This window comes from Erinaceus europaeus, chromosome 3, assembly GCF_950295315.1.
Source record: "Erinaceus europaeus chromosome 3, mEriEur2.1, whole genome shotgun sequence".
In the NCBI taxonomy this organism is placed as follows: domain Eukaryota; kingdom Metazoa; phylum Chordata; class Mammalia; order Eulipotyphla; family Erinaceidae; genus Erinaceus; species Erinaceus europaeus.
In genome coordinates, this window is record NC_080164.1 from 49155276 (window position 1) to 49177210 (window position 21935).

General features: G+C 36.8%; 1 protein-coding gene and 1 pseudogene across 3 annotated transcripts; one reads left to right on the top strand and one right to left on the bottom strand.

Moving 5' to 3' along the window:
• Positions 1-3919: 3919 nt before the first annotated feature.
• ETAA1 (ETAA1 activator of ATR kinase) lies at positions 3920-20559 on the bottom strand. 3 transcript variants are annotated; one of them, XM_007521281.3, is made up of 6 exons: positions 20216-20559; positions 18285-18413; positions 17950-18026; positions 12125-12237; positions 9841-11879; positions 3920-6033 (listed from the first exon to the last, which is right to left on the bottom strand). In XM_007521281.3, the coding sequence occupies exons 1-6, from the start codon at positions 20442-20444 to the stop codon at positions 5915-5917; spliced, it is 2706 nt and encodes a 901-aa protein (XP_007521343.1). In that variant the 5' UTR covers positions 20445-20559; the 3' UTR covers positions 3920-5914. The 3 variants fall into 3 exon arrangements, with proteins under 3 accessions (XP_007521343.1, XP_060043160.1, XP_060043161.1); XM_060187177.1 differs by having other exon boundaries at positions 20332-20466; XM_060187178.1 differs by lacking the exon at positions 20216-20559 and having other exon boundaries at positions 18290-18404.
• Positions 4737-5244, top strand: LOC107522405 (large ribosomal subunit protein eL42-like; annotated as a pseudogene).
• Positions 20560-21935: the final 1376 nt, after the last annotated feature.

Here is a 21935-nt window from a genome sequence, read left to right on the forward strand (position 1 = left end):
TTCTGTGATGTCTATCTTGCCACAACACCACCTACAGAATTTTACATATCAGACGTTGTGGTTCACATCTCTAAAAGCTAATTTTAGTTTCTGTAATATCCAGTTATAACTTTCTTCTTTTATTGCCAGCAAGGTTATTGCTGGGGCTAAATATCTGCATGATTAATCCACCACTAGTAGTAGCTTTTTTTTTTTTTTTCATTATTTGATAGGCGAGAAATTGAGAGGAAGGTGTAAGAGAGATAGATAAACAGAGAGAGACCTACAGCACTGCTTCATCACTAGTAAACTTCTCCCCTGCAGGTGGGAACCATGGGCTTAAACCCAGGTCCTTTTGCATGGTCATGTGTGTGTTTAACCAGCTAAACCACTGCCTGGCCTCCTTTCCTTTATTTAGACAGGACATATAGTATTTGAGAGAGGAGTAGGAAATAAGAAGGGAGAGAGACATCTGCAGTTCTGTTTGACTGTTCTTGAGGCTTTCTCCCTGCAGGTGGAGACTCGGGGTTCAAACCTGTGTCTTTGCATATGATAGATAATAGGTACACACAGATTGTACCACCGCCCAGCCCATGCCTAGTCATAACTTTTAATATCCTTGCCTGCTAATTCCAACATCAGTTAGATCTCGGCTGATTTCAGTCGACTGATTATTCTTACAATCTGTGTTTCCTTGCTATTTTACATACCCAGTTATCTTAATTGGATGGCAATCATTACTTTATCTCATAGGCTTTGCTATTATAAAATCATTACTTTTTTTTGAAAGTTTAAGAGATTCCTGGGAGGCGTGGCTTATGGAATAGCTACAATCAGACCTTCGTTCTCCCTGATACAACGATCATATACAACAGGAGACCAAATTGGACACATAATGTACAGCTGAAAGTTGAAGAGATAAATCAGCAGATAAAGCAACAGTTTTGCACAGCTCAAGTTCCCAGTTTGATCCCTGGCACATATCTGACTGGTGCTCTAGTTTCTATCTCATGTGAAACTGATAAATTAAAATGATAAAATTTTAAATTAAACTTAAGACATTTTTTTTAGCTTTGCTCTGGGATTTAACTTGGTAGTAATTTGACACTTTTGGATCTTGCTTATTTATTTATTTAAGAAAGGAGACAAAACCATAGAATGAGAGGGGTACAATTCCGCATTATTCCCATAACCCGATCTCCACATCCTACCCCCTCCCCTGATAGCCTTTCCATTCTCTATCTCTCTGGGAGTATGGATCCAGGGTCCTTGTGGGTTGCAGAGGGTGGAAGGTCTGGCTTCTGTAATTGCTTCCCCACTGAACATGGGCGTTGACTGGTCGATCCATACTCCCAGTCTGTCTCTCTTTCCCTAGTAGGTTGGGGCTCTGAGGAAGTGGCGCTCCAGTACACATTGATGGGGTCATCTGTCCAGGAAAGTCTGGTCAGCATCCAGAACCTGGTGGCTGAAAAGAGAGTTAACATACAAAGCCAAACAAATTGTTGAACAATCATAGACCTAAAAACTGTAATAGTGCAGATGAAGTGTTGGGGGTATTTCCCTGGATCTTGCTTTTATGCTGTTGGGTGGGGCCAGCTGTAGTCTGGGACTAGCTGGTTCCCTGCTACAAAGTATAGCTCAGTGACCTGTGACTGTTGAGAACAGACATCATTCCTAGACTCACATGTCCACCAATATCATTCCTAATCATTTCAAATGACTCCTTCTCCAGCCTCAGTATATGTATATATGAATATATATATATTCATAAATGTAAGCAATGCTATTTCTCATACCAAATTTTTTTCATTAAATATATTTTTCATAGTTAAGTATGTATGTTTAAAATGTACTGGAATATCCTATGTAACATACATATCAATATATAAAACCTACGTAAACATAAATTTTCTAGTGTTCTCAACTTTTTCTTTTTAAATTATCTTTATTTATGTATTGCACAGAGACAGCCAGAAATTGAGAGGGAAGGGGGAGATAGAGAGGGAGAGAGACAAAGAGACCTGCAGCCCTGCTTCACCACTCATGCATGAAGCTTTCCCCCTGCAGCCAGAACCCGAGGCTTGAACCCAGGTCCTTGCCCATTGTAATGTGAGTGCTCAAGCCACCACCTGGCCCCGTGTTCTCAACTTTTAAGAGTCTGAAAAGCACTACAGTATACAATTGACTATAAACCTCAACTTTAGAACCTGGATCACTTACACTAGCAGTGATAGCATCTTTTTGATTAAGTGTTCCCCAATGAATTTAAAATTAGAACATACCAAATTTACTGTAACTGTGAAATAGACATTTTAAATATCCCTACATCTCTATTCTTTCAATAATAAAAAGTGTATCAATACCCACTCAACTTGTTCATGTAAAATGAAGTAGAGGGATCATCTGTAACAAAAAATGAGATTGGAAATAAATGCTAAACTATAGAATCTAGCAAGTTTTTTTTTTCTTCCAAACATGCCTGAATGCTACATATCTTTCCTATATATGTAGTTAACTTCCACAGATCACTGGATTTATGAGTGGTTCCCATGAATGAAGATTAAGGCCACAATATGTGGAATCAGACTGTTTGGGTTCAAACTCCAGCTCCAACTTTTCTTAAGTGTGAGATATTGAACAAGTCACTTAAACTTTAGTCATCACATTTGTAAAATGGTGATAAAAGTGTTATGTTTGAGCAGGGGTAGGTAGCATAATGGTTATGGCAAAGAGACTTTCATGCCTGAGGCTCCAAAGTCCGAGGTTCAACCCTAGCACCACCATAAGTCAGAGCTGAGCAGTGCTCTGGTAAGGAAAAAAAAAAAGAGAGAGAGAGAGAGGTAGAGATACCTGCAGTACTTAATGCAAGTGCCTCTCTTAAATATGAAAAAATAAATAAAACAAAAAACAAAGAAACAATGTGTTATGTTCACAGCCATTTAGAGAAGTAAATGAGGTAATGTAAATTTACTAAAACCATCCATCATTGGTTAAGTATTTAGCAACTGTTATGTAAGTTTAACAATTAAGTTTTTTTCTTACTTTATTTGCTATCAGCCAAATAACTTTAAAAGTACATACATTTAACATCTAGCCCAGACGTTTATAAAGTCTAAGGAGAGGTACAAAGACACACTTGCTTTGTTCTTCAGAATCCTGTAAGTGATTCTGGCAAGATCACTTAAATCTTTGAAGACAACTGAAAACCATGGTCAGAGTTTAGAAAAATTATCATTTACACAGATCAGTGTTAGGTTCAAGTTAAATAGTTCAAAGAAACATATTCTAATCCTAAAGTGTAGGAAATCTTTGAGAAATAGCTTCATGCAGAGGAAGAGAAAATCTCTACCACTAGATTTTGCCTAAAGTCAACCAAAATTTAAAGAGCACTCTTGAAATTTTATAGTATTATAAGCCAATGGCAAAATAAAATTGATAAAATAATAAATTCACTGCACATTTAATAGTTAGCTACTGAATGCAAATGCTGGGTAGACAGAAATGAGTAAGGTGTCTTCATTCCCAGGAACCTTAATATCTGTGTACTGATAGTGTAATAAGTGACTGGGAGCTATTTGGAATCAGGATTACCTGTGTAAAGGTGGAAAGAGTAATGTCAGGTTCTATAGTACTCTTTCTGCAGCAATGACATTCATACTGTCAAGTTTTTTTATAGCCCATAGGAGAGGTATAAATAACAGCTACTCAAGAGGAAGTAAGTGTTAAGCAAGTAAAAGTTTAAACAGTAAGAACACTGTGAAATTATTTAAGGAAAAAGAGTCTCAGTTTAACATTTTCCTATATAGAAAAACTTACCTGTTTTATTTAGGTTAATATTCTTAGCTACAAACTAGTAAAGACATATTAAGCACACTGTTCAAAATGGTACCTATATAGCAACATCTTTAAGAGCATTTAATTTTTCCATTTACTAGAAAGACAAATTTAAAAAATATTTTATTTATTTTAATGAGATAAATGCAGAGGTTAAGATATACAGACACCAGAGCACCTTTCAGTTCTGATTTAAGGTTGTGCTGGGGATTGAAACTGACACCTCAGGGCCTCTGGCATGAAAGACTTACATAACCATTATGCATAAGCCACCCACTAAGAAGGCATTCTAAGATACCTGAGAGAGATTTTCTAAGGCACGTGAAAAGTTGAATATACCATGGTAGATAATTCGCAACTATAATTTTCCTCAGGTATACAAAAACTAATTTAAATGACTAGAGCATCTTTATTGCTTTATATCTGCTGCTTTGACTTAGATTTCTACTTGTGGTTTAGCAAATTCCAAGCAGAGGAAATTGGGGGTGGGGTAGGATGGAGGAAATAATAGAGAACAAATTAGTAAACTCAGTAAATTAACCAAGGAATGATTACAGTTACTGGAAAACTCAAAAGCAAGATTCTCATTTATATATCTGGGAATGGTGACTTCTTTAATAAAAGGAAAATATGGGCATTACCATCACACAGCTTTTAATGAACTTTCACTTTTTTTTAGTTTTATATGAGAAAGTAACTAATGCTCTTGTAAGCTACTTGACATACTAATTAATACCCTGAAGCAAATGGTATATTTGTCAGGGTACTTGAAGAAATAATTGTAATCCCAGCGCAATTTTAATTTGCCTACTTTTAGAGTAACAGTATTGATTTTTTCTCACCTATCTCATAAAGAATCTGGACCAGAAGCGCTGGCAGAGACGAGCGCTAACTTGGGCGCTAAATTTCAGCCACAGTAAACTATGTCTCAAAGGAACCTGCTTTGTACAGGGATCAGAGTGCTAGGAGTCCTTGCTCAGCTGCTCAGTTGCCTATTTTCATCATATAGACAGGCTATTGCAAAGATGGTCAATGTACCTAAAACCTGAAGATCTTTTTGCAAGAAGTGTGGAAAGCATCAGCCTCACAAAGTGACCAAGTATAAGAAGGGCAACAATTCCCTGTATGCCCAGGGAAAGAGACGATATGACTGCAAGCAGAATGACTTTGGTGGGCAAACAAAGCCAATTTTCCGGAAGAAGGCCAAAAACACAAAGAAGATTGTTCTTAGGCTTGAAGGTGTTGAACCCAAATACAGGTCCAAGAGGATGCTGGCCATTAAGAGATGCAAGCATTTTGAACTAGGAAGAGCTAAGAAGAGAAAGGGCCAAGTAATCCAGTTCTGAGCTTTGGAACACCAATTTTGAGATGAAAATGTTTTAACAGGGAAATTATCTGTGAAAATAAAGATTTGTATGCATAAAAAAAAAATCTGGACCAGATACCTGAAGCTTGTGATAGTTTTAAATGTTAATGCTACACTACCTATACAGTCAATTTACTTTCTTATTTCTAAACTAGGGCTCTTAAAGCAGCAATTCCCCTAAAACTTGGTGGAATGTTTCCAAAATGCACATTCCAGAAAGAGCAAATTTTTAACATTTCAGGCTAGTTATTGAAAACAGTCATTTTCTTACCAACTGAAGCACTTTATTTCCCAATAACTGTGCTCCAACATGGAATAATCAAAACTTAGAAATGCAGAAAAGCTTTGACTATTACTGAAAATAAATTTAAAGCATCCTATTAACAGTACATTGAGGCATTAAAGCAAAAAGATATTACAATAAAAATTAAGTGGGTTACCTATTTTTGAAGATCTTGTACAATCATAAATTTTAAAATATAGCTTCTTCTATAGTTTTAGTACACAATTGCTAAATTCCCCAAACTTATGTGCAACTACTCCATGTATGTATCTCCAAGGAAATCCTTCATTTATGATTGCAAACATTGATTAATTATATTAAGTAGAAGTCCATGCTTTAAAATTCAGCATTAAATTTCTCACAGAGAAATCAAGAAAATAGTTCCTATCACAGATAGTTTATCAATTGTCTTTGTTAAGTCTTCAAACTAGTATTTCATTAAAGAAATCACATTAATTGGGAGTTGTCTTTATAGATGATGCCTGTGCTTTGGCCATTCTTCGAACCAAAGCTTCTTGTCTTTTTCTTTGAATTTCTTCAGGAGAATACTTCCTATTTTTATCTTCTTCTTCTAAAAATTAAACAAAAGATATATTTTACAAGCTACAAAGTTACTCTGGATGAATTTTAAGTTTTACTTTCTAGTTACTCTGGTTTACCAAATTACTTTGGTTATTATACCACTTAACTTAAACTTAAGATTTCAAGTAGAAATACAATAGGTTAAAAGAATATAAGTATAGAGAAATTTGTCTCTCTTAAATGCATGTGTTCTTTTCACACTGTGATATTAATCTAACTACCCAGCAAGTAATTTTTATGGACAATGGCATAAAATGCATATCATCTACAATGAGTATATTTCAAAAGAAAAGACTTAAGGTATTATATAAAATTTAATAGGGAGGCAATCAAAATGTAACCAATGAGAATATCTGAACTAAATCTTCAATTTGAACATCTTTTAACATAACAATGAATGAATGAAACATCTGATACATATTTAAACATTTTATGTACATAAACTACTGTTGAAAATATGGTTTAAGGGTTAATCAATTTAGTTAGATATAAACCTTAGAAAATTAAATTTGATCATTTTAAAATTCTGAATGGGTTATTAATGTCGATAGACACATTAACTGATATAACTTTTATGGAAGATTTGGTGCTGTCTTATCAAAATTTCAGTAATTAACAGATATAAACCACAGGAACATGTAGGAATTTATGCCATTGGTTTATTTGTAATTTAAAAACTCAACCAAAATTAAAATTTCTATCAGTAGAGATAAGTTAAACAAATTGTGGTACAGCCACATCAGTATGTAGTTATTAAAATCCGCGAAGCAAATCTATATGTACTAACAACAACAAAAAAAGCTACAAACTAAGTAACCCCAATTAGTCAAGTAATGGGTATATAATTCTATCTTTCTAATAAGTGTATACATACATATATTTTTATTTTCATAGGAAATGCTATGTGATACACCCTAAACAGTGGTTTGATTTCCCTAAGGAATAAGTTGTAGAAAAGAACAAAAAGAAGACAAATTTTTTCTTTTAAATTATTATACAATTTTCTTTCTTTAAAAACAGCTAGTATCTATTACATTTCAAAAAGAGATCACCTGAAAAGGAAAGTTGTAGCAGCAGAGCCAACAAAAGGGTAATTTAGAATCTGAAGAAAAAAACAGTAATTTAAGTATTTTTAAGTTAAGTACTTTTCTTTATGACTACAGGTTTCAGAAACAGCTTCCTCGCTCTGTTTCACTCAGATAAATAAGGAGCACCAGAAATGTCCCAGATGCCAGCCAGTGCCAGTACTTGAACCTGGACTGTACACATGGTAAGGCAGGCAGGCAAACTCCAGTAAGTAATCTAATGTTAAAAATAAATTTTAAAATAAAAAACTCATATAGGAAATAAAGACAAACGTAAGAGTAAAAGGCTGGAGCAAAGTGTCCTAAGCTGTGCAGTCCATATATATTCCTATTTTAAAAAATGGTGGGAGTCTGGCGGTAGCACAGTGGGTTAAGTGCAAGTGGCAGGAAGCATAAGAACTGGCATAAGAATCCGGATTCGAGCCCCAGGCTCCCCACCTGTAGGGGAGTCGCTTCAGAGGCAGTGAAGCAGGTCTGCAGGTGTCTGTCTTTCTTTCCCCTGTCCTCCTCTCTTGATTTCTCTGTCCCATCCAACGACAGCAACAATAATAATAACCACAACAATGATAAAACAAGATGGGCAACAAAAGGGGAAAAAATGGCTTCCAAGAGCAGTGGATTTGTGGTGCAAGCGCTGAGTCCAGCAATAACCCCGGAGGCAAAAAAAAAAATTCATATTCGAGGCTCCAAAGTCCCATATTTAATACTACGTACAAGTCAGAGCTAAGCAGTGTTCTGGTATTTCTTTCTCTGTCATTAAACTGAAAGTGAAAAAGACTTTTTACATTGTACTGCACAATGTCTGTTAAATACTTATTAAAGTATTTTCCACCAGAGCACTGCTCAGCTTTGGCTCATGTTGGTGTGAGGGAATGAACCTGGGACTCTGAAGACTCAGTTATGAAAGTCTTTTTGCATAACCATAATGCTATCTTCCCAGCCCTGCTTATTCAAATATTTATTCAATTTTCTAAGTAGCAAATGCTAAGGTCGATCTATTCATTGATAAGACAAACAATCACTATTGTAAGTTTATAACAATAACCTTAAGTAAGTGATAATGGAGGGTTGGGGAGATAGCATATGGTTATGTAAATGAATCAAAGGCCCCAGGTTCAAGACCCGGCACCACCCTAAACCAAAGCTGAGTAGTACTGATGAAAGGAAGCAAGGAATGAGGGAATGAAGGAAGGGAAATTCTAAGGGAAAAAACAACCTAGCTTCTGAACTTATTGGAAATTGGTGGAACCAAAGCTTTGTAGGGAAGATAGGAAAGGAAAAAAAAAAAGAGGTTAAGTAGAGATAATACAGAACCTAGATAGCACAATGGTTATGCAAAGAGACTCTCTAGCCAGAGGCTCCAAAGTCCCAGGTCAATATCCCCCCCCCCCCCACCACCATAAACCAGAGCTGAGCAGTGCTCTGGTAAAAATAAGAACAAGGAGTTGGGAGGTAGCACAGTGGGTTAAGTGCTTTACCCACAGCGCGTGGTGAGAAGCGCAAGGATGGCATAAGAGCCCCAGGCTCCCCACCTGCAGGGAGGTCGCTTCATAAGCGGTGAAGCAGGTCTGCAGGTGTCTATCTTTCTCTTGCCCTCTCTGTCTTCCCCTCCTCTCCATTTCTCTCTGTCCTAACAAAGACAATATCAATAACAACAATAGTAACTACAACAACAATAAAAAACAGTACAACAAAAGGGAAAATAAATAAATACAACAAAGAACAATAATAATGATAATAAGAAGAAGAAACTTATAAACCACAAAAGAAAAGTCTGAATTTTATTTGAAATACAGTGGACAGCCACTTAAAAGTTATTTTGAGCATAGGGATGTCGTATTTCCTAATTGTTTAAGAAAGATTCTGTTTGTAGACTAGAATTGATAGGGGATAGGTGAAGAACTGCATCTTCATTACCTACTCAAGAAATGCTGGATGGCATAAGATTGGTAGTTTTGAGAGTGAGTAAAATGATCAATTTTGAGATTTTTTAGGACAGAAAAAAATAAAACAATGATAGAAAACAGAATTAGGAAATAGCAGAATTGGAAAAAAAATATCAAAGATGATTTTATTAAATAAATTACAATTACAACCAAGCTAACCAACATGTTTGATACTATGAAAAGTTGTTTAACTAAAATGCTCTAAATTTTCAAATATTGTTCACTGTTACGTTCTACTAAACATAGGGAATATTACTCAGCTTTTTGAAATGATGATATATTTAGTAAACACAGTAATACATGTGACTAAAAAATCATTACTTGAGTAATAATAATTATCATTATTGTCATTGGGCTTTCACTGGTTTAAGATGACTTTTTCAGATAAAAGGATAGAGACAGAGGGAGAGAAGGAAAGATACCACAGGAATTAAGGTGGGGGCCAGGTTATAGTCTGTCATCAGATAATTTGAGTGCCGACAGTATTCTTCTCACTGATATGTGTTGAAAATAATTTGATGTAATCTTTTAGGCTGGTCCTTGCACTTTGTGCCACCTGCGCTTAACCCGCTGTGCCACCGCCCGACTCCCTTGATGTAATCTTTTAAAAACATAAACTACATTCTTTGCAAGCTATGATTTAAATCACTTTAAGAATTCTAAGTAAACATCACAGAATAGGTCTTTACCCTGCAAGTCACATGTGAAAGTGCAATAGAACACTTAGATTAGCGACTTTTCAAAAGAAAACTATTTCATACATACCTATTGAAGGTTGTTTCAGTGATTCGGAATGTTTTAACAAAGATTTCTGTTGAATAGCCTCCGCACATGTGTTGACAGTTTTATTTTTCTCCAAACCAAGTGTAATTTTAGTATCAGAAGTACTTTCTATTATAGGGCTTTGATTAACTTGTGAAAGAGTCTGAGCATTTTTTATCTTTGTAAATGTATACTTTGAGATTTTGACTGTTGTGTTGTTATTCTGAGCTCCACTTGTTGCTGTCCCATAGGGGAGATGCTGGGTATTCAAATTATTCTTGTAAATTGCAATTTCTGTACTGAAATTATCTAAACTCCCACTCATACTTGAACTTCCCTTAAGAACTGATTTGGAATTGTCCATTTGTATTAGATCATCAGTGTTATTCCAAGAAACGGTTAAATTACTTGTCTGACAATTTCTATTACTGGAGTTCATAGTCATATTAGTCACAGCACTTATACTTGAAGAGTTTTCACAAATTTCTTTTTTCTCTATTTCCAATTTACCTCTTTGTGAAATCTTTGTCAAGGATGTTTGCTCAAAAATGCTGCCCAGATTCAAATGATTGGATTGCAATAACTGACTTCCTTGTTCAGATGTAGTATGCACATTTTTGGTTCCATGTATGTAACTATTATTGTTTTCAAGCATATTTTTTGATGTCTTACTGTCCTCAATGTCTTGTTGTTGAGTTAGTTTTTCAACATCATCACATGCTTGGTATAATAAATCATCATCTACATCATCGACTTCCCACTTATTTTCTAATTGATGACATGTTTTAAACATTTCATTATCAAATGACGGGTCATTCCAGTCATCAAAGAAAGAGTCTAACTTTGATGCATGAGTCTGATTTGGGTGACAAACACTAGTTTTATTATCCAAAGTTGAAAAGTCAAAAGAATCTTTATTAGCAGGTGTTTTAAGTGACCGATTTAAAACACACTTGCTTTTTTGTTCATTAGAATATCCTATACACAAAGTGGACTTCTTTTCAGAAGGATCTGCATTAGAAGTAAATTCAGTATGGTTATCTTCGTTTACGTTTGTCAGACTAGATGCAATTGTAGAATCTTGAAATTTGTCTTCAGGAATCATTTTATTCAAAGATTTGTCAAATTTCAATTCATTTACAGTAGATAGCAATTTGTTTGCCTTATTATTTGGATTTGATAAAAATCTACACTTGCCAGCATCTATTAATTCACTGGTATGTGCTGCTGAAGGAAGGTCAGGTAAAATCTTCGAACCTATTAATCTAGCTTCTAGACTTGTCTTAGTTCTTGAGCTACTTTTTTCACTTTTCCTGTTGAAGGTATAAGCTCTGTTTTGATCAGCAATCTGGAATGTTTTAGGAACAGGAGAAAGTTCAGGTATTTTGGTACTTTGTATAACAAAAGTTTCATTACCTAGTAAGTTTTCCCAATCATCCTCAAAATCACTGGCACAATTTATATCAGTATGTTTATTCAAAGCTTTTGCCTCCTCAGTATCAGAAGTCACACATGATTTTGTCACTACAGGAGTACTTTGTTGATGAGAAAGTGACTCTGGGGTCTTGTGAGGGAGCTTTTGAGTGGCCAGACTTTTTCTAGTAGTAGATTTCTCTTCTTTTAAAGAGTTTTTCATTACAATAGTAGTATTATTGGTGTTCAAAAATGCATGTGACAGGTCTTGGCTTAACTGTCCACTGCATTTCTGAGTAGACCCATCAAAAATGGCGTTTAAGGCTGCTTCAGCGTTTTGATCAAACAGTTTCTGGCTGATATTCTGATCATCTGCCACAGGTATTCTGGTGTTCTCTTTACTTGGTTTACTTTGTATTACAGCATTGTCTATTTCAGGAACCATATCATATGATAATTGTATCTGTACGTTATTGTTGTAATTATTTAATGGCTCTGTTTCTGAGGTCATTTGGATAAAATCATGATTAATATTTTCATGGTCTTGAATCACACCTAGTTCTTCCATATTTTTGTCAAATTGTTTGGCCAATTTCATAAGTTCTTCTTCTTGATTTTGTGTTTTTAACCTATTTAAAAAATATTGGAAACTGTAACTGAGAAAAGTTCTAAAGATCATCATAGGAAAATTTTTACCTAATGTACCGTAATATATTAAAGTTAAATTTTTAATATTATATTTTAGTCTAAAATCTTAAGAGTTTAAAACTAGAGAAAATAATTTATAATAATTTGGATATACTCACTAGATCAAGACAGATTAAAAAAAAAGTACTTCACTGAATTTCAGGAATGCTGATAAATGAGAACTTACTTTGTGCAGCTGAGTTTTGTTCTTGATTTTCCTTTTGCTACATTAGGAGTACAGGGAATAGCAGTTGCACCAATCCACACACCCAGCATGGAGTTTGTTGTTGGTTTTTCATCCTTTAGTAGAAGGTAAAAACAGAGGTATGAAAGTATAGGAAAAAAGAAAGCATAAAAATATAAAAGAAACTTTATATATACAAAATTATTTTTTGAAAGTAATAAATTATTAAGTTCATGGTTATTAAACAAATTTTGAAGCTAAAGGTTAAAAAAAACAAGTAGCATGAATTATGTTTCAGACTCTCATAAAAAAAAAAAAAAAAAAGAATTTTTTTAAAAGATTGAGGCAGGGGCTGGGAAGGAAGCAAAACGGTTTTGCAAAAAGAACTTTGGTGCCTGAGGGGATCAGATGCTCTATGTTCACTCCCCAGTACCACCATAAGCCAGAGATGAGCAATGCTCTGGTTAAAAAGGAAAGAGAAAGAAATAGATAGGCATAATAATGGAATTTCTTTTTTAATCAAATGATTCTTGAATTTGCCTTTCCCAGAGGCTGGGCGGTAACACAGTGGGTTAAGCACGTAATGTGAAGCCCAAGGACTGGCTCAAGGATCCTGGTTCAAGCCCCTGGCTCCCTACCAGCAGGGGGAAGCTTCGCAAGTAGTGAAGCAGGTCTGCAGTTGCCTATCTTTCTCTCCCCCATGTCTACCCCTCCTCTCTCAATTTCTGTCTCTTCTACCCAACATCAGCAGCAACAATGGAAAAAAATTGTTTTTTTTCCTTTCCCCACTGTAATCTACCTACTATTGGATAATCCATGGTGATAGGAATTGGGAGCCAGGAAGTGGCATACCAGGTAGAGCACATATGTTTACTATGCACAAGGACCCAGGCTCAAACCTTGATCCTCCCTCATCAGTAGGGGGGAAATTTCATAGGCAGTGAAGTAGTATTAAAGATATCTCTACCTGTCTACCTGCCTATCCCTCACCTCTCAATTTTTCTATATATCTATAATAAAGAAATGAATAAAAGAAGAAAAGAGTTGTAAGCTGCCATGGCAATATGAACTAAGGCCATTTAAATAGGCCATTTAAATTGAGGCTATTTAAATATGAATTGAGGCCACTTAGGGAAAATAGTGCCCCCCCCCATGGTGGTGCTCCTGGTTGAGTACATATGACACATATGACAATAAGCAAGGACCCTGATTGGAGCCCATGGTCCTTACCCTCAGGGAAAAAGCTTTGTGAGTGGTGAAGCAGTAGTGATTTATTTATTTTCCACCAGGGTACTGCTCAGCTCTGGCTTATTGTGGTACAAGGGGACCAGATTGGGTGACGAGACGTCAAGCATTGGACAGGGTGGGCGAAGATATCCGCGTATATTGGCAGGTCCGGTCGAGCGTAGACGTGGGAAATGAACTTAGATGATGCCGCATCCCGATGAATATCTGGCAGGGCGATGTTGCTAAGAACTGGCAGCCATGGAACGGATGGTTTCAGAAATTATCCTCATGGAGGAATATAATTTGGAAGCGACCAAGTGGACATGGGGGCTACGGAACCATACTGGGGCACAGTATTCTGCAGTGGAATAATATAATGCCAGAGATGATGATCATAGTGTGGAAGCGCTCGCGCCCAAGAGGAGCTGGCCAGTCTTGCAATGATGTTATTCCTCGCGCCCACCTTTGCTGCAGTTTTTATGAGATGTTTGTGAAATGACAGAGTGCGATCGAGAGTAACGCCAAGACAGACTGGCTGGGCTTCATGCCGGATTCTCGTATCGTCAAGCTGCACCAATCTGGTCCCCTACGCCTACACTGAACTTCTCTGTTCCAGTCTCTTGGAAACAGAGCTGGCAGTCAGCTGAGGTAAAGAACAAACACCTCATCACAGACCCCTGCAATCGTCAACCCGGCTTTGACCTAGCACGTTATGATTGGGCCCTCCTCAATCGCTATCGAACAGGCCATGGCCAGTGCGCCAGTATGTTCCATCGCTGGGGAGCCAGAGACGACCCGAACTGCCCCTGCGGCTACAGACAGACTATGACCCACATAGTCAACGACTGCCACCTCTCCAGATTCAAAGGAGGTCTCGAAACTTTACATCAGGCTCAACCTGATGCTGTTGACTGGCTACGGAAGAAGGGCAAATGCTAGAAGAAGAAGTGGTACAAGGGATTGAACTTGGGACACCTAAGCCTCAAACATGCCAATCTCTTTACATAACCACTATGCTATCTTATCCACTCTAGAGTAGTGATTTATATCATTTTTCAAGTTTTAAAACGATAGAACCAGGTGAGAAAAATAAATATATTATCTCTCTGTCTCCCTCTTAATTTATGGCTATCTCTATCCAATAAATAAATAAAGATAATATTTTTAAAAGACAATAGCAAGATGTTAGGAATAAGTCACCAATAACCAATAAACTTAATAGCTTAAACATTTTCTACTATACTGTTATACTGCTAAAATGAGTATTACTACAAAAATAACCTTCTACTAGGTTATGTTACTTGACAGCAAGGACTGCACTTATGATAGTTCTTATGATCTAACAATATGTTGGGTTCAAGAAAGTTCAGGTAAAGAAATTCCTACAACTTGTCACTTTAAATTTTTTAACCAAAGAATAGTCCTATCAAGTAAAAATAAAAGAAAAAGAAAAGGAGAAGAGACGGTGGAAGAGGAAGATGATCTTGGTGCTCTGTATGTAAAGTATTTAAACACTTTATTTAATCCCAAAGATTATACTTTATAAATTGTATAAAAAGTATGAAAAATATATAGCATTAAAATTGTATAACGGGTGGGGGTACAGCATAATGGTTATGCAAAGAGACTTTCATGCCTGAGGCTCTCAAGTCCCAGGTTCAATCCCCTACACCACCATAAACCAGAACTGAGCAGTGGTCTGGTAAAAAAAAAAAAAAAATTGTATAAGAAATTTCCCTCAGCAAAATGGAAAGGCATTATTTTTTCAAAAACAGCATCTTTGAAAATAGTAATGGACTGATACTGTAGTGGTTATTCACAATGTATTTCATGCCTGAAGCAGAAAGAGCTCCAGGTTCAATCCAGAGCACCATTATAAACTGTAGTTTAGAAGTGGTCTGGAAAAATAAATAAATAAATAAATAGTAACTTCATTATTTGGGGATAACTCATCTACAAATAAACAACACAAGTGTCATCCTGAAAGCATAATATGCTTTTTAAAAAGACCTAGATACTACCAAAGACTTATATGCTGAAGAAAATACTGTTAAAAATGGCAACATGTAAAAGCAACTAATTTCACTATACTTTTCAATCTTTACACAAGTTATCACTTGCATACTGCTACCATTTTTTTTTTTAATGTGAGCTATGATTTTTCAGTCTACTAAGGCTCCAATAATTTTCTCAGCTATCTTTTTATCACTATTTAGGTTAGCCAGTCCAAACACATTTTATTATGTTTCTTTCATGTGAAACCCATCATTAATGAAGACTATTGTTAACGTATGAAGTAAGTATACCATAAATACTATTTAACTAATGAAGCATATGTAAAATGAATTTCTATGATCTGCCAAACATGGAATGTAGAGCCAGTAGCAACAAAGTTGTTTTGACTATACTAGTTGTAGTTTCATATATTTTATAGCCACAGAGAAAAACTTTACTTCCTGTCTTCATGATGGAGATTCCTTATAGCCATTTTGGGCCAGAGCCATCTATTATTTATGGTAAACATATAGTCACATATGACCCAAGGGCATACTTAAGAAAAATACCAACCTTCCTACAGAATAGACACAAAGCATAAACTGGATGATTTCTGGATTTAAATGTTGTTTAAAAAAAAGAAAAAAAGGCAGGGAGGAGCCAAGATGGCAATTCAGAGACAATACATGGCCTGAGCTCTGAAAGGAGGCTGCTTCAAAACTGGGAAGTTCAAGTGAGGCCACCAGGTTCCATGATGTCAACCGGACTTCCCTGGGCAGATGACCCCACCAAAGAGTCCTGGAACTTCACTTCCCCAGAGCTCTGTCCCACTAGGGAAAGAGAGACAAGATGGGAGTATGGATCAACCTGTCAACACCCATGTTCAGAGGGGAAGCAATTACAGAAGCCAGACCTCCCACTTTCTGTACCCCATAATGACCCTGTGTCCATACTCCCAGAGGGTTAAAGAACAGAAAAATTATCTGGAAGTCAGGTGGTAGCCCAGTAGGTTAAGCACATGTGTGTGGTGCAAAGTGCAAGGACCAACATAAGAATCCCCTTTCAAATCCCAGGCTCCCCACCTGCAGGGGAGTCACATTACAAGAGGTCTGCAGATGTCTGTCTTTCTCTCTCCCTCTGTCTTCCCCTCCTCTCTTCATTTCTCTCTGTCCTATCCAACAACGACGACAACAATAAAAATAAATAAATAAATAGAATAGGAAAACTATCAGGGGAGGGGATGGGATATAGAGCTGTAGTGGTGGGAATTATACCCCTCTTATCCTATGGTCTTGTCAGTGTTTCCATTTTATAAATAAATAAATATATATTAAAAACAAATAAAATAAAACAGGTAGAGGAGACAGCATTATGGTTATGTAAAGAGATTCTTATGCCAGAAGTCCAAGTTTCAATTCAGAGCTGAGTAGTGTTTAGAAAACAAAAACAACAAAACAAAACAAACAGAAAAGAGGTGGGATGGGAGATAGCATAATGGTTATGCACACAGAATCTCATACCTGAGGCTCTGAAGTCCCAGGTTCAATCCTCTGCACCACCATAAACCAGAGCTGAGCAGTGCTCTTGTGTTAAAAAAAAAAATTTTAAAAAGTAAAAATAAAAATATATTTTAAAAAAGGTGGAGGGCGGAGGGTAGATAGCATAATGGTTATGCAAACAGACTCTCATGCCTGAGGTGCCAAAGTCCCAGGTTCAATCCCCCCCCACACACACACACACACCACCATAAGCCAGAGCTGAACAGTGCTCTGGTTAAAAAATAAAAATTAAAAAAAGAAAAGTATATCCCCCCCCCCGCCCCAAAATGATTCAAAACAGTGATTTAATCCCCTTACTTCTATGTTCAACTTTGGTTTACGGTGATGCAGGCCTCAGGCACTAAAACCTCAGGTATTAAAATTCTTGATTATACAATCTCCAGGCCCCAGAACAGAATGGCTTAACATTTAACAATCCAAATACAAAGAAAACATTCAGAAGATGGTTCTACTATATCAAGTAACTAACTATCATCATTAACTTTAACCTAACCTTACTGTGCTCAAAAGTTTATAAAGCCTTTCTATTTTTTTAACCTTCATAATAATCCAATGAAGAGAACAAGACAAGTAATGAATGATTCTAGTTTATGGCTAAATGAACCGAAATCCTGACAGTTTAAAATTTTATATTCAGTATAGGTGGTAGATTGAAAAGTAACTCTAAATCCAGTGTTCTTTCCTTTTTATGTGTTTGAGTTGGTTATAAAAGTCAATAAAAGGGGGCCATGGCCGGTGGTGGTCACATACACTAAAAAGAAAAAACTTAAAAGGTTTTATCACCTGGTTCTATCATTTTAAAAACTCGAAAAATGATGCAAATCATTACTCTGGAGTAGATGAGATAGCATAGTGGTTATGCAAAGAGATTCTCATGCCTGAGGGTTCAATTCCCTGCATCATAATAAGCCATTCTCATGCCTGAGGTTTCAATTCCCTGCATCATCATAATGAGCAGTGATCTGGTGAAAATAAAAATCACTACTCTGAAAAACTGAGATAATTTATACAAGGATTTAGTGGCATATTTCTCACCATAATACTTACCTGAGGAGCAATACGATTAACAATATGTGCAATCTCATCACTGTCTGTGATGCAAATCTTTTTTTTTCTTCCTTTGCCTAAGAAAAACAAAAACATAATTATAAATGTAAACAAGTAAAACTTTCATTTTAAAAACTAGAAACCACTTAGAAAACAATGTAATCAGCACATTTTAGATCACTATGCATGGCATTACATCCATTATTACAGTAATACATAGCATTCTCAAAAAGAAAGCAGTTCTTAATACTGTAACCATACTAATATTCTTGGTCACTAAATCATAATCATTTATCAGATATCTATTCACATAAAAAACAATAAGAGCAAATTACCTAACTGTTTTGTCATTGGTGAGTTCTGATCCCAAAAGATGTCATTCTGTCCATCTGGATCATTAGGAGAACTGAAGGCAGATGACAATACATCTATTTTCAGCATTCGCTCTGGAGTTTCATATTTTTCTGCATAAAATAGGATTAAAAATTGTTGCTGAATCTTTCTTTAAAATAGAGGCTGAGAGAGAAGGAAAGAAACCACAGCATTGAAATCCCCTTCAAACTCAGTGGACCCTGGGTCCAATCTGGGTCACACGCATGACGAAGCAGCCCACTATCCAAGCGAGTTGTATTTCACAGACCCTAGTTATTTCCTTCCCTCATTTCCCCCTTTTTACCTTCCAATCCTTCCATGGCAGAGAAAGTGAGAAATTTCCTTCAATGTGGTAGCAAAGGAAGACACTAATCAAGTGAGCTATTTTCCCACCCTGTGCTTTATTCTTTACTAGAAATTCCGACTGTACTCTGGTGAAATTCGTTGAAATATCTTGCTTTAGTGCTTTTCTTTTTTGTTTTTATTTTCCTTTATGTTTATTTTTACCAGAGCACTGCTCAGATCTGGTTTATGGTGGTGTGGGAGACTGAACCTGAGATCTCAGGCAGCAAAGTTTCTTTGCATAACCATTATGCTATCTCCACCACTCAATACTTGTTTTCTAGGAGAGAGTCAACTCCTGAGGAAGTTACCAGTCCCTAGCAGTTGAGTCTTAAAGCAAGGCTTTACTTCATAATACCCCAATGTCCAAAACAAACAATAAACATCTCAGACTAAGTCACTGTTAATAGTTTAATAAGTTTTCCCAGAGATAATTATACTTTAACCACAAATGAAGTGTTTATTTCAAATAAAAATCCTTCCAATATGCCAAAAACTTGACATTGTAAGTATCATATCTTTTAAGATAATCTAATACACCTAGAATTTAAGAAGCTTTGAGGCCCACCTGTGATTTATAGATTCATTTCAAAATTAAAAGTATTCCAACAAAAACTTGAGTAAAATGTCTGCATGCGGTGCCCTTTAATCAGCTCGATCCAATTTAGACTAATTACAAAACTTTTGCGATCTATTTCTTGGGGAAAATAGTCATAGTAAATGTTTACAAAAAGCTGACAAGTCTTGTACTATTTTGTGGGAGTAACATTTTAAAAGAACGTGCTCCAGAAAAGAATTTTTCATGTTTTAGTTTCTATCAAGAATTTATTAGAAAACTTCAAGAGCTGGCGAGATAACTCATTTGGATACTTGGACAGCTTTGCCACCCTTCAATTGCATGGAAAGCTTAGGTGCTGTTCTCTCTCTCTCTCTCTCTCTCTCTCTCTGCCTGCCTGTTTCTATCTAAAATAAACAGACAAACAAACAAATAAATAAATAATACTCCTAAAATCCACCACTATTGAGGCAAGCTCTATTCCCCATTTTCAGGAACATAATAGACAGGGCCTTTTCGGGTTATTTCTCATGGAGTGCGGCATCACAAGTTGTGTGGACACAGCTGTAGCTTTTTCAGGTGGTGCTTTCTCTAAAGCGAATCAAAACAGAAAGTGTAAAGAGCCTGCAATTTCCCCCTTAACATAAACTGAGGGCAGCAGGTCGAGGAGCCATTTTTCCTTGTCGGGTCACAGCTGACCAGTGAAGCAGTCTAGAAATGTGCCGCCCTCCCCTCACAGGTAAAAAAACAAAACAAACCAAAAAAAAAAAAAAAAAAAAACGACTTTCCACCATGGGAGGAGCAAAAAGTGGATAGTCAAAGTTCACAGGCCAGAGCTGGAACCTGGGTGCAAAAAAAGTGGGGGTGTGGTGTAAGGGTTACTTTTGAATGTATGATGCTACAAGCTCTGAGGGGAAAACAAAACAAAAACACTGCCGACTTCACCCCCACCACACTGCAGCACGGATGCCCCGAGAGGCCGCGCTGACAGCTCACCCTCGGGGTAACTTTTACTGCACGAAGCGACTGGCGGAGGCTGCTCTCCACATGGCCCGGGCGGCACTGGCCCCTCGCCCGCCCCGGGCCCGGCGAGTGCGGAGCTGCGGGCCGACCTCAGCCTCCTCTTCCCAGGCTCAGCCACCGAGCTGTATTCCTCAGCCGCCGCTGCTTTGCGGGGCGTGTTCTTCAGGCCAGAGAAATCCCCATGCTTCCTTCTCCGATTCATTATCTAGATCCCTCTCCGCTGGCCGTTTTCTCCTTTCACATTTTGCAAAGGGAGCAGTTGGGAAGCGACATTTCTAGCAGATCGCAGCGCCAAAGGGCGCCGCCATATTGGCCTACCCGGCGCTCCTACAAAGTTCCCGCTGATTGGCTGCGTCCGGGAGAAAGGCGGAGCGATCTGGCTGCGGAGGGCGTGCTATTTGCAGACTGCATTGTGTATGTTTTGCTCTAGTTCAGATTGAAAGGGACTGATTATAAGGGCTACAAAGTTCACTGCCACATTAGTTCTAAGTCAGAACAAGGATAAATGGGCTGAAGACGGCTGCGTCCACCAACACTTGGTAAATAAAATGTATTTACACTTAGAATTACTCATTACTCAATATTTGCAAAGTTTTAGAAATCACTCTTCTGGTGTTGAGGTAATACCATAATGGTTATGAAAATAGCAATTCATGCCAGAGGCATCAAAGGTCCCAGGTTCAATCGCTGGCATCACCATAAGTCAGAGCTGAGCGGTGCTCTGGTAAAACAAAATAAACAAACAACAACAAACTTATACAAATCTTTACAATGATTAAGATAATGTGCATAGGTCTCTGAAGTTGTTTGTTCACCTTTGCTTATACTATGTAGATTTATATAACTTACTTTTGACTTCGGGTTGTCTACATCATCTTATGAAATTAAGCAAATTGACTTTTATTAACTAGTATAAGCTCAACTATTTTTAACAATATTTTAGCATCGTCAATTTAAAAATGTTTCATTTGTATATTTTAATGAGAGAGAGAGACAGAGAGATGCAAGCATTGCTCCAGTCTGGGACTGAACTCAAAAAACAGTTAATATATATAATAGTAATTAGTATTGTTATTAATTATAATCAAAGAAAGAGATCAGGGTGTCATTCATATTTGGCTCCAGGAATTGAACTGGGAGGGGGGTGGTGGTGAACTACTACTGCACTTTGCCCTGGTCCACCACCTTTTTTTTTTCCATTCTTCCCCCCTCCCCCCCCCCCATTTCAGTATCACTTTATTGAGGAAATATTGATCAATAGAACTGTCACTAGGGCACATTTTCACAAGATAGATGTCAGTATATCTCACTAACCACCTAACTAGATTCTAACCTGTTCTTAGTGCTTCTTTCTTCTCCATTCAGAGTCCTCAAATCTGCTGCAATAGATACTGTCCATTGAGGTTTACACTTGCTTTGCATTTTGTTTTCTTTCTTAGATCCCATCTATGAGTGAAGTCATCCAGTATTGGTACTTTAGGTTTATCTCATTCAGCATGACTTGGTCTAGTTCTATCCATGTTTTAGCAAAAGATTTCATCCTTCTTATAGCTGCATAGTATACCATTGTGTATATGTGTCACAATTTCTTTAACATTTATCTGTTATTGGATATGTAGAATGATTCCAAATTTTGACTACAGCAAATAGTACTGCCATTAAGGCAAGTGTGCATAGATCTCTTTGAGATGTA

Coding starts and splice junctions, on each gene's coding strand:
- ETAA1 (XM_007521281.3), bottom strand. CDS start 20,444: ATGAATCGGAGAAGGAAGCATGGGGATTTCTCTGGCCTGAAGAACACG. Junction 18,414..20,215: donor CAGTAAAAGTTACCCCGAGG/GTGAGCTGTCAG, acceptor TATTTTATGCAG/AAAAATATGAAACTCCAGAG. Junction 12,238..17,949: donor TTAATCGTATTGCTCCTCAG/GTAAGTATTATG, acceptor CTTCTACTAAAG/GATGAAAAACCAACAACAAA.